Source organism: Glycine soja, chromosome 6, assembly GCF_004193775.1.
Source record: "Glycine soja cultivar W05 chromosome 6, ASM419377v2, whole genome shotgun sequence".
In the NCBI taxonomy this organism is placed as follows: Eukaryota; Viridiplantae; Streptophyta; class Magnoliopsida; order Fabales; family Fabaceae; genus Glycine; species Glycine soja.
In genome coordinates, this window is record NC_041007.1 from 16614122 (window position 1) to 16627206 (window position 13085).

A 13085-nucleotide genomic window follows, 5' to 3' on the forward strand; every position below is an offset into this window, starting at 1 on the left:
GTTGAAATTTTCTATTTTACCTTTTATGATCTTCGAGACCTTTTTTTTACAGCAAAACCTTAGGCTAGTTTAATTTGTTTCATGAAATAGGCACTCACATTGGTACACTACCATTAATATAAAAAAAAAAATAACATTCCATTATGAAAAGTTCACAAAGTTGTATCACATTTTCTAAAAAGGATTAGTCCAATTTGTTCATGAAATATGCAATCAGATTGGTACACTAACATTAATAATCGTTTATATAAAAAAAAACATAATATTCCGTTAAGAAAAAATTGAAAGCTGAATCACATTTTCTCCAAATGGATGGTACTTCTTGACAAAACACACAAGAATTTTTATCCCAAAATAAACTTTCAAAGATAAGGAGGGAGGACAAAGGCTGAAAAATGACCAATTAAAGGCAAAAGCAATTCAAGTATGGGACTACGTCAGGGCCTATTCCTTATCTATTTTGGTGCTGAAAAGTCAATTTTTGTAATAACGTACCACTCTCAATAAAAAAAAACATTTACGAGCGATGGCGGATATTGCGGGGGACTTTGCTGAGTTTATTGAGTTAGCTAGGTCTAAAGCATCATTTTTCAATCATACATAACAAATGCTGGCAATGAAGATTCAACTAACAGTTGCAGTCTTGCAGTGACATTCTCCGCGTTTTCAATGTTCCTGTTGTATGTGGGCCCACATTGAATACTGTTAGGAACCAATAGGTTCTGATATTAAAGGTCTATACTAGGAGGCAAAGGAACCAATGAATTGTAATGGGGTGATTGATTATTGAGAAGTCTAGTTAGTAAAGTGGGTATTTACTAGTTAGAGTTAGAAAGGTCTGTTTGACAGTTCTGGAGTTCAGAGGAGAGGGACTTGTAACTTGTAAATACCATTAGAATAAGGGGGTCACTTTTCTGTGATTGAAATAAACTGTTTTCACAATTGTAGAAGGGTTTTCTCCCTTGGCAGAGCAGAATAATAGATTTTTCTCTTTGATTCTCTTCTCTCTCATCTCTTTTTCTTCTCTTAATACACTATCTTGATCTTTAAGGACCTACCAAATTACCTGTATGATCAATCCAGCATCCAATTTCAATCCTAATCTGAGTATCAGAATTCCAATTTCAATCACAACTCCATTAACAGTTTAACACCTCATGGATTTTCTGAAAAGTAAATCTGAAACATCCCCAACAACCCATGGTTTAACGCTGGCCAAATCATGACCCTTGTCCACAGTTCTAACCACCGGAACCAATTCAATGCCCTTTCCTTCCAAACAAACCACTGTCTTAGGCACTCTTAGTCACCTTCTCCACCCATGATATCTGATTGATGTCAAAGTACTGTTTAACATGTCACAATCGCTTTGATCTTTGCACCTTGATCAGGTCAGGAATTCTATCCATCCTCCATTCAACAGCTTCCGAGCTTCCCTCGAGGCATGTCAATGCCATCCAAAGTCTCCCTGGGATCAGGAGCTTTGATACCAACTTGATAGGTACCGGTATTAATATTGAAAATATAATAGAACTCAGCCCAACACTTTCCATAAAATAAAATAAGGAAAATAAAATAAAATAAGTCAAAGGTCTTTCATCAATCATTTGGAAAGGAAAATAAAATAAAATGAAATGCCTTCTGAAAAGTTGGAATCTATGTTCATAATCAAACATAATGGTGATTATAACTGAGTGGACTGCATAGCTTTTTTTTTTTTAATTCTGTGTACATTTCTCTTATAACATGTAAAATACACAATTCAAATCATCTTCATAGACAACCTCTAGAAAACTGCATTAATATAATTATATTTATTCCTCAGCCTTTACCTAGAGTTGAAATGCAGGCAAATACAATCTTCATCATCTTGCATAATGTTTTAATCTTCTAAGCACAACTTGCTTATAGAACCTTCGGGTCCGGAAGAACAATGCCAAACCAACCAAAAATGCAAGAAGAGCTACACCTGCCAGGATAAAAAATGAGGGCATGAAACAGTCGATGCCAAAGCACAAATTATCTTCTTTATCGGCTTGCTTGTCGTAAATATATCCAACAACTCTGACAGAAAGTATATACGATCCAAGAGGACTTGCTGCAGCAATAGTATTGAAGATGGTACCCATATGCTTTACACCAAATATCTCAGAAGTGATTGTGGGCATCAAGGACCAATGTGCACCATAGCAGATACCTACCAGGACAGGACCCAAATACAAATTTCCACGGAAACCAGATGCTATAATTAAATGGCCAAGAATCATTATCCCTAGAGTTGCTGTCATCAACAGTGGCCTGGGCCAACCTTTTCTGTGCATGATATAATCTGATACATGGCCACCTCCAAAACGACCAAGGAAGTTCCACATACTCCATAGTGACACCAAATTATTAATCTCTATGGTACTATAGCCAAGGGATTGTCCTATTTGGCTCATATTATTTATAGTTGCAAGCCCAGAACCCAATCCTGATATCATGATCACAAACAACATCCAAAAATCAACCGTGCACATAGCTTGCCAGAGGTTCTTTTCTTCTTCACGGGGCAATTTGTCATCTGAAGTCACTTGTTCCTGCCCCTCATCACTAGGCAACTCATGGTACTCCACTTGATCCACTGATGCAGAATAACTGGAGGAAGTAGTACCCTTATTTGTAGAAGAACTCCTCCCAATTGTGTAGGATTGCGCAAATTTCCGTGATTCTTCCCAATGAGCCTTGATAGCAATTCCAAAAGGCGTTGCTAGCAGAACCATAAGAATCACAAATGCAAACATCCGTCCCCAGTATGGTAAACTAACTAAGTTCTGTAAAATTATTATGAACATGAGATAGGCTACAATAATCACAGTAACCACAGAGAAACCATCCAAATGCTTCTTGTAATCACTGCCATGCACTTCATATATCCTCAGCAAGAACATAAGCAACACGCAGATGAATGAAGGCAACGCTGCAAGCATCAAAAGGTATGTTGCTGGGTCCCCATCAAAAAACGTATGGTAAATTTGGATCAAGATAGCTCCACTCAGTCCAAGAAATCCCTGAACAACAAAATTCTAATTCAATAATAACTTAATTTACATTTTACACTTTCATCTAATCACAAGTCACTATGTTACACTTCTATAACAACAACAACAACAACAACAACACCTTATCCCACTAGGTGGGGTCGGCTACATGGATCAACTTCCGCCATAATGTTCTATCAAGTACCATACTTCTATCCAAATCATTAAGTTCGAGATTCTTTTTGATAACCTCTCTTATAGTCTTTTTGGGTCTTCCTCTCTTATAGTCTCTTACACTTCTATAACAACTACTTTAAAAGTCTATAGAATGATTTCTGATTGGTTGGTCTCATTTTTGTACAAAAACACAAATATTCTTTACAGGACACAATTCTGCTATAAATAGCTAAATAACAAAACTCTTTCTCTCACACAATTGCATACCCCACACTGGAACTTGAGGCCCCAGATTAAACTAAAGCATACCCCTGATTGGTTGACAGTGACACAAATAAACTCATTGAAACAACAGTATCATAAAATTAACACGCTCCTTGAAAGTGGAGTGCTAGTGCGACTCTCTTTAACACACTCCTATAAAGGCATTTCTTTCTATTGGTTAAAATTCATTAAAAACTACAAAATCAAGACATAAAATCATTAAATGGATAAAATTTTGTGATTTTCAATAGATTTCAACCAATAAAAATAATATGAGTGTCCATAAAAGTGTATTCGTGACATTTCTCTAAAATTAAACTAAGACATCATCAATCTTTTGGTTAAATCAAAATAAACATTTAGCGTTTCCATTTTCATTGAAACTAAAAAGTAGCCAACCAATCAATAAGTGATTGGTCGGAGTGGTAGTACTCAGTCCCCTTAAACAAAGACCCCATCAAAGGTAACTAGCCAAGTTCTCGGAGATTAGTCATGCAGAAAACCGGTGGATACATGTAATAAAAAAACGGTACAAAACCAAATGATTATTCATTTAACCTTTTTTGTTTTGTTTTCAGTTACCTTCATGATACCAATGATGGTGCCGCTGTACTCGGGGAAATTGCGCAAGCCGGTGACGACATTGGTGGTATTCAAGAAGGTCTGGCCGTTGGACGCGAGCCACGCAAAGAAGCACATGACCGGCACGGGCGGCGGGCTTATAAGGCCCACGACGGAGGCCCAGATGAAGATGAAGCCCGCGAAGCACTGGACGGTGCCGGCCGCGATGACGACCCAGGGCCCGCCGAGCGATGCCCATTTGGACTTGGCGGCGGCGGAGGCGCGGTGGGTTGTGTAGGGGACGACGGCGGAGTAGAGGAGGCCGGAGAGGACGCCGAAATTGGCGCCGATGTCCTTGAAGACAGAGACGGTGTCGAGCGTGGATTGGTCGTAGCCCTGCGTGGACTTGAGCACGGAGGAGTAGATGCTGAAGGTGTACGATGCGCCGCAGCTCCACTGGATCCATATGGCGGCGGCGACGCCCGTCCACCGATTCGCCACCCACCCCATCCTCGATTCGGTTCGGTTTCTAACTTTCTATCTATCTCATGCAATGGTTTTTGTTTTTGTTAATTGTTGTTGTTTTCTCCTAATCTGGATTGGTTCGGTTGATTTTGTTTTGTTGACGTGAATGACATGAAAACCGAGAAAGGAAATTGTTTAACTGGAACTGGACCGCGAGAAACTTGGAAAGCGACACAATTGAATAGGAAGAGAAAGAGTGTCAGCAACTCATAATGTCGGGTATATTAGAATTTATATGATCGATATTGTTTGTAATTTTTAATTAGTAAAATAAAATTATTTTATTTATTAAAATTAAAGGATAAATAATCATTTTCATCATTGAGTGTAAGTCATTGACAAATTTATCCCTGAAAGATAAAATTTCACTTTTTAGTCCCCAAAAGTATAAAATGGGACAAATTCATTCATTTGTTAATTGTTACTATTAACAAGAGAATCTACATGACACACAAGGACGAGTATGTCATAAAATTAATTGTGAACATGATTATATAATAAATTGAACAAAAATGTCAATAAGTTATTATTGGATGAAAATGTAAGTTACCATTATTAAACCTAAATGTTAATAATTTTTTATTTGACAAAAATGTCAATAATCTTTTTGGATCAAAATGTCATTATATTTCCATAAGACTAAAATGTCAGTAAATTATCATTATTAGATCAAAATGTCAATAATTTTTCGTTGTCTTAAAATGTCAATAATTTTTTATTGAACGTAAATGTCAATAATTTTTTATTGGACCAAAATATCAGTATATTTCTATTAGACTAATTTATTAGGCTCCAAATTTCATTTCATTTAAGGATAAAATATAATTTTAGGGTAAATTTTTTTCTTTTTTATCGTTGCAAGTATAATATTACAATAATCACTTAAAAAAATAGGAAAGTAAACATAATTTAAATCAAACATAATAATTATTTAGAGAAAATAATCATTTATAATTTTGCCTAATTTTATTTATTATCACATAAGAATTAATAAGAGAAAATAATCATTTAACTTGAACTTAAAATATTCAAGCCAGATTCACTATATTTTTTTTAATCATGATATTCTTATGAAGTTATTTTCGTCAAAAATAATAATAAATATTTATTGAGAATCTTAAGTACACACAATATAAGTATTTTATAGTACGATTTATTTATTACCCAAAAATTAACTAAGATTTAAACTCAGAATCATTTTATTAAAACACACAAGTAATTATTATTTTTCTCAACCAATATAATAAGTCACTGACACAAATTTAATATTAGTTTTCAAGCCATTTAATATTAGTTTCTTCGTATCAACGTGGATTTTTCCTTCATGCTCATATTTTATAACATGCGATGAAGTTGTTAATTTGAGTAAAATTAAGTTTGGATTTGTAATATCATGGATGGATGAAGAAAAAAACATAATTACGATGACAGATTCTATGTTTCTACTAAAAATGTTTATTAGATTCTTTCATAGAAATTAGACATTATCGACATAGTTAGTGCATATTTTATATTAAGATGATTACCAAAAATTAATTATATTTGTAACATATTATCCTATATTGAGAAATTTAGAAATTTTTCTTTTATGATAGTGTTTTTAGGATTTTTTTTTCTTCAACAATAGTGTTTATAGAATTTTTTCTTAACCGCCCATCTCTTTCAATATATCTTCTCGTCTTTATTTGTAAATTAAATTTTAATATTTTTTTCAAAACAATACTCATATCATGTTAAAACTTAACTAACCTCTTCAGGCTCAACTCAAATAGTAGTATCTTTTCTCTTCAGGTAAACAACCTAAATATTCTTTACTATAAAGTCTCTTCAGAGTTCAATCAACATTACTAGGAAATTGGTTAAAGGTAAGCCTCCCAATATTTATGCTCTTATCAAAAGGATGTATAAATATTAAGTGCGGATATACATTTAGGTTATGTTGGACAAGGAATTTCACCTAATATTTATCATTTTTATTAGTTAAAAAATTAATTTAATTGTTTAATAATTAAGTTTTTTTTAGTAATTTCTAATGTTTTTTCTTCATACTAGTTTTTAGTTTTTCATTTTTTTATCTTTAATTTATTTATTTATTTTTCTTGTTATATTTTTTTAAAATAAATCACAATGTTTTTGTTATTTTACACACTTTTCAATTATTTTAAAAGTTAATTTTACTGAATACTTCTAATTTAATAAATTAATTTTTCAGCTTCTAACTATCTATTAATTTTATCAAACATAATCTTAAAGATTTTTCACAATTCACACAAGTTTTGTAGAGAGTTAAGAAGAATTAAAACAAATAGCTAAATTAAAGCTTCAACAACTCTTTTTCTTGTATCCATATATATGAGGCTTCAAGAAGTTTTTATTGTCACATATTAGACCTTCCTTCATTGGATTTCTTCAAAGAGAGAATATGGTAATTGGAACATTAAATGAAATATTTAATATTTTTCACCAACTAATCATATTGATAAGATTAATATTCTTCAAAGTCCTTTCATTATATACATCATAATATTTCTTTTTAAAACAATATATATTATTATTAATAATAAATATTATTTTCCAGCAAAAATAAAATTAAATAATATACACTAATTAATATATAACAATATATACTAATTAATAATATATATACTACTTCCAATAAAATTAAATAAAATAATATATACTAATTAATTAATCTTATAATTAATATATGTTATACCACTGATTATATACTGATCTTTTAATACTGAAGAAAATATCAATCTTTTCAATAATATATATTGTTATTAATTATTACTAGTGATCTTTTTAAAAGTATATTTTCTAGTAGTGATGAGACAAAAGTGAAAATAGATAGACATTACACTTTATAAGATTTCAATCTAATTTATTTAAAGATGTAAACTTTTTTTAGGTCTAATATGATATTTATCATAACTTATTTTGCAATAAGAACTCTAAATCCAACATAAACTTATTCTTTAATGAACTTATATGTTTTGATTCTTTATGTAAGTTTCTTTTTAATATGTAAAAAAGTAATACATATATGATTTTAATACATTACAAAATTGTAATAATAGTAATATTAACAAAATTGTATTAGTTAAGTAAGTCAATCTGTTAGGCTTAAAACACTTTTTAAATGACCTAATTTTTAACCAAATAAGCTTTTTATAAAGCTTTGGTCTAATTTATTCCTGAAAAAAGGGTAGCATGTGAGGCTAGGTCACTAAGCAGTATGGCTTATTCCAATCTCTATTTTAGAGTAAGTTAATGTTTCTTTCTTTAATCTTTATACACACCTCTTTACAAATATCTTTACAAGTGCCTCCCACCATTACTTACTCATCAAACCGATACCTTCTCCCTCTCTATAAAATAAATAAACAAATAATCTCATAATGTGGCTTTTTGATACACAGAATTTTCAGATCACACACACACAAAAAAGAATTACAATTCGATCATAGTGAACTACTGTAATGCGAATTCGTATTTTCATAGACTTAATAGCTCGTCCAAGTTTTGTAATTACTGGTGGTCACGCGTTTCCATGTTTTTATGATATTTTATTTATTTCTCAGACCTTTGTATTTATGTTGTATTCCATGACATATGGCATGAAGATTCAATCAATTCTCCGTATTTAAAGTAACGTCGTGACGCTATCAGTCACGTATATATCATCTTGCATTTCCAGACAGCCGCTTCACAATGTAGCCAAAATTTATGACTATTGAATTTAACTCCGATCAAATATATATCATTCACACCATCTTGCATAATGTGCAAGTCTCCCAAGTTCTTTTCGATTATAACCTGGCATTAGAACTAGCAAGCTCATCAAATTAAGTAACCCAGGTTGAAAACATTAGTATATGGAGTAATAAAAACTTCAATGTTAGAAATTAAAAATATAAATGGATAAATAATAACATCAACCCACATTATAGTATATCTGACAAAGTAAAACTGAAGGAATTCATAGGTGAAGGGCGATCATTTTCTTTTTTCTTCTTTTGGACAACATTAAGGTGTAGTGTTTCCCATTTACCATATCATGTCATTATGCTCTTTCTTTTCTTTTTTGACACTAGCCATTATGCTCTTTCTATTATCTTGTTTTTGTTGGCAAATCAAAACAAGACACAATTTCGTGCATAATCTATTAACCATCCTAATATAACAGACTTAGTTAGGTAAGTAACTAACAACTAACTCAAGTTATACTAGAATGGTTAATAGTACTGTGTTTTCCTATATTTTGCAGGGGTAAAAAAACAAATTGAACAATATCAGAGCAAATACTGCCAACAAGCATTCAGTTTTTCATTTTCAAAATAGAAATTTTTAAGATAACAACTTGGATAATTGCACACTGACCAACTAAAATTACATACAATGTCAGCACTGTGCATAAAATTCTCAGTCCGAGTTCATTTCCCACAACAAAATTGTGTCTAAGCAGATGGGGAAAAGATGCTACAATTTAGCAACTATAGTAAATGCATTCTTTCCACATAAGAGTGGACCAACCATTGACTAAGAGGCTCCCCACATCCCACAAAACAACCTGAATTGCCATTTTCAGTGAAAAATGGGAAACTAAATACATGCAGCAGTTCTTGCACTGCCTGTCTCACAAGAGAAGAACCTGTCACCCTACTCCTACGACCCCATCCAGTGATGATATCTATCCGGTTAGGGCCAACCCCAGATGTCAGCATCTGTCTTCGAAACCAAGCAAGTGTCCTAGACAATGCTGTTACAGCAGTTCCATCAGACATGACATGAAGATTTATAAGCCAATAACAAGTGCTTTTCTCCCTGATGGCATCAGGATACACATTTTTTTGTGCAGCCACCTCCCAAACCGAACCGGCCTCCTCCTTGAGTCCAGATTTGTGAAGAAAATCCACCACTGCATCTACAAGCCCTCTTTTGCCCTCTCTATCCTCGGAATGCATAAGGTCTAAGAATTTGCTTACATGATCCCGCACATTTTGACCATCAGGTCCTGCTGCTGGCATGGACTGTAAAAAAGCATGTGCAGGATGGCCAGAGACTGCCATAAGCTCACAACAAAATCCCATATCATACGGTGATTGTGCCTCCGTACAACAACTGAGAAGCAAAGTGTAAGTCTGCAAAGAGGGGTTTAAGCCAAGAGTCACCATGTTTTGGAGAAGATTATACGCATCTGGCAATCGATGCACCCTGAGGAATGCACTGAGAAGTGAATTGCAAGTCGGCACATTAGGAAGCAAACCAGCTCTCAGCATTGCATGATACCATTCCCAAGCCTTCTCCACATTACCAGCCTTTCCCCACAGGTCAATCAGAAGACCGTAAACGGGTTCATCTGGAACCCAGTCGTTCTGTTTCATCTCAAAAAACACTGCTTCTGCTTCCTCAAGATAGCCACAGTAGCCAAGAACCTCCATTACAATGCTATAAGTAACTTTGTCAGGTTTAAATCCTGCATTCTGCATGTCACGGTACAGTTTCAATGCTGTCTGGTAGTTCCTTGCTTTAGCTTGCAAAGCAATCAAGATATTGTATGTGACGATATTGGGAACACAACCCTGATCAACCATCTCGCAAAATAGCCTATGGGCAGCAGATAAATTACCAGATTTCCCAAGACAGTTGATCATGACACTGTATGTAAATGTGTCAGGAGAAAGGCCAACTTCTTGCATTCTTTCATACATAGACATAGCCACATCAAGAAATCCAGCTTTTGCATGGATATCAATGAGCGTGCAGTAAGTAACACGATCAGGCTTGCATCCCATCTCCTGCATTTGGTGGAACACATTCAGTGCCTCCCCTAGGTAGTTTGCACGGCCATAGCTGTGAATTAGACGGTTGTAAGTAACAACATTAGGCTGGCATCCATCCTTGACCATCTGCTCTAGCAATTTGTTTATAGCACCAAACTCCCTTGCACGGCCCAGGATACCAACCATGGTGGTGTAAGTATGCCCATCGTGCCAGAAGCCTGGTTGACGCTTTAGCCAGTAAAAGAAGCTTAAAGCAACTGAATGGTCTTGAAGTTGCTTTAGGATCTGATTAGCTTGATATGCGTCAATTGAAAAATTCAGGTTATAAAGAGCCTTCTCCGTAGCAGGACCCCACCTTAACTGTTTCAGTATATCTTTAACCCCTTCCACAACATGCCCTGAATTAGTAAAATGCCTCCGCGTCGGAGCAATTCCTGCTGGCATATTCAGATCCCTTGTGTGTTTATTGAAACTTTCTTTGAATGGCCGCGCCATCTGTGGATTTGAACTTTGCATGTTGGAACCAAAATTTGTCACAAAGTGGTTTGAATTGGTTCTTGTTCTCTGTGGCAAGGCTCTGCGATCATGGTTATTTACAGGAATATTTGGAGCTGCCCCTGACTTCTCTGTCCCTGAAGCAGCAACGTACTTAAAGCCTTTAGCTAAATTTGATTTGTTAGCTTTTCCCTTGGCACCGTGATTATTATTTGTATGTTTTGATGGCCCCGGATGAGCAGGAACAGGTGGTTTGGGATGAACAGAGGTAAAGTTCTCCGTTCTAATTTGCTGCACATTGGAGGATCTGATCTTGGGTAGGGCTCTGGCAGGATCAACCATACAATTTTTAGAGTAGTTTAGTATTCCCATGCCATCTGATAAAGGCAACTTATAATTAACTACATCAGAAATAAAATTAACAGCTGCAATACCGGCCCTATAAAACTGGTCAGCATTAAGAGAAGACGAGTGAGCAACATGCTCCTGAACACCATCAACAACACAAGCAGATGTAACAGACTCCGATTTACTCGGTGCATACGAAGGAGGCCGGACTTTTTGTACACAACCAGATTGACCAACACTCCCAACGTTGTGGGAAGCAGGCCCATTAGCCAAGTTTCCCGAAACCAGTGTTCCTACAACTTGAGACGTGGCTTTGGACACCAAGGAGGGTGGCTTTGGCGCAAGTAAATCTTCATTGTTTTTCCTCTGCTGTCTCTTCGACACACATGTTTCATCCTCGGGGCAATTGCATGAATTTCCATCTGCTGCATTACATCGCGAACCACTAAGCAAAATACTCCTAGCATTGCTTGAGAGGGTACTACTTATCGCCTTTGCTCTTAACATATTCTGTGAATAAAAACTCAACATGTCACGGTCAGGAAACTCTTAACACAAAAACCAAAGCAGTAAGCATCAGCAGAAAGAAGCCGATTTTTCTGTGAACTTTCAGCAATGGAAGCAAACAAACAACATAACAGCCACTACAAAATTAAAATGCAGTCACTATAAGCATGAGCACATTATAATTATAATCATAAACAAAAGCCTAATACAAAATCAGCTACCCTTATTGAAACAGACAAATTCCCCGAAAAAGAAAATGTAGCGGCAATTCGATTTCACCCAGAAAGACACTAACCATGAACAACAAGAGAGAAAACCCAGAACATGAAACAGGCGATGCATCCCTAAATAACAAAGCCATAGGTGACGTAAATTAACTAAATTTGAAAGGCCATTAAAGGAGTGAAGAGAGGTACCTGCATCGTTCAATGGTGTTGTGGAAGCATAGAGAATAGAAGAAGGGTTGAGAAGGTGAGAGAATGAGGGGTGGCGGCTCCTATGCTGCTGAAGAGGTAGACTTTTCCAACAACTTGGGGCAGAAGCTAATGTTAATGTATCAGCTATGATCTCACGCGCCCGACCCGAAAGAACCGGTGCAACCCGGTCTAGATTTTATTTTGTTTTTATGTAATTAATTTTATTTTATGTGGAAATAAATTGATTTCTAGAAAAATATAAATTTATTTTTTAATATGTAAAAAATTAATAAATGAATCTTTCATTTAAATTTTTGAAACTTACTTATCGTTAAATTATAATATTTAACAATTAATTTATAATAAATTATATTTTTTAAGTACTAATTTGTTATTAGATTTTCTACATATTAAGAAAAACTTTAGTGCATATTTTATTTAATGGAAACATACCGTGACCGACACGCTCTCCATAGTCCTTTCAACAATTGTTTTTTTTTTCTTTGTTTGCTTTTTTGTTTTTTCTTTTTAAGTGTAAGTAGACGCGTGGGCCGCAATAGTTCTCCCCACCTTGCACGCGTGATCAAGACAGGGGCATTGTTATTTCCCACCCTTTTTCGCTAACTTCACCTCCTTTCCTTTCTTATAATTTTCTTGGGTAAATAGCAACTTTTGTCTCTCAATGTGTAATTCGCTAACAAATGCATTCCTGAAAGATGAAAATACAAAATTTAATCCCTAAAAGTGTAAAAAGTACGATAAATATATCCCGTCGTTAACTTCCGTAAGTCACCCTTTTTTGTTAACTTCCCTGAAGTTTGTCACTGAAATTATTGTCAACGTAGATTGTCATCATATGGGTATATTTGCCATAGTATTTTTTTGACTTTTCGTTTTTCCACTCCGTTGACAGATGCATTCCTACAAGATGAAAATACAAAATTTAATCCCGAAAGTATAAAAAGCGCGACAAATATATCCAGACG

General features: G+C 34.7%; 2 protein-coding genes across 2 annotated transcripts; both read right to left on the reverse strand.

The window, feature by feature from the left end:
- Positions 1 to 1606: 1606 nt before the first annotated feature.
- Positions 1607 to 4747, reverse strand: LOC114416508 (protein NUCLEAR FUSION DEFECTIVE 4-like). The gene is made up of 2 exons (XM_028381397.1): positions 4044 to 4747; positions 1607 to 3050 (listed from the first exon to the last, which is right to left on the reverse strand). Exons 1-2 carry the CDS (start codon positions 4530 to 4532, stop codon positions 1866 to 1868), a joined length of 1674 nt encoding a protein of 557 aa, XP_028237198.1. The 5' UTR covers positions 4533 to 4747; the 3' UTR covers positions 1607 to 1865.
- Positions 4748 to 8842: 4095 nt separating this feature from the next.
- LOC114416509 (pentatricopeptide repeat-containing protein At1g18900-like) lies at positions 8843 to 12233 on the reverse strand. Its single transcript, XM_028381398.1, has 2 exons — positions 12100 to 12233; positions 8843 to 11686 (listed from the first exon to the last, which is right to left on the reverse strand). The coding sequence occupies exons 1-2, from the start codon at positions 12103 to 12105 to the stop codon at positions 9044 to 9046; spliced, it is 2649 nt and encodes an 882-aa protein (XP_028237199.1). The 5' UTR covers positions 12106 to 12233; the 3' UTR covers positions 8843 to 9043.
- Positions 12234 to 13085: the final 852 nt, after the last annotated feature.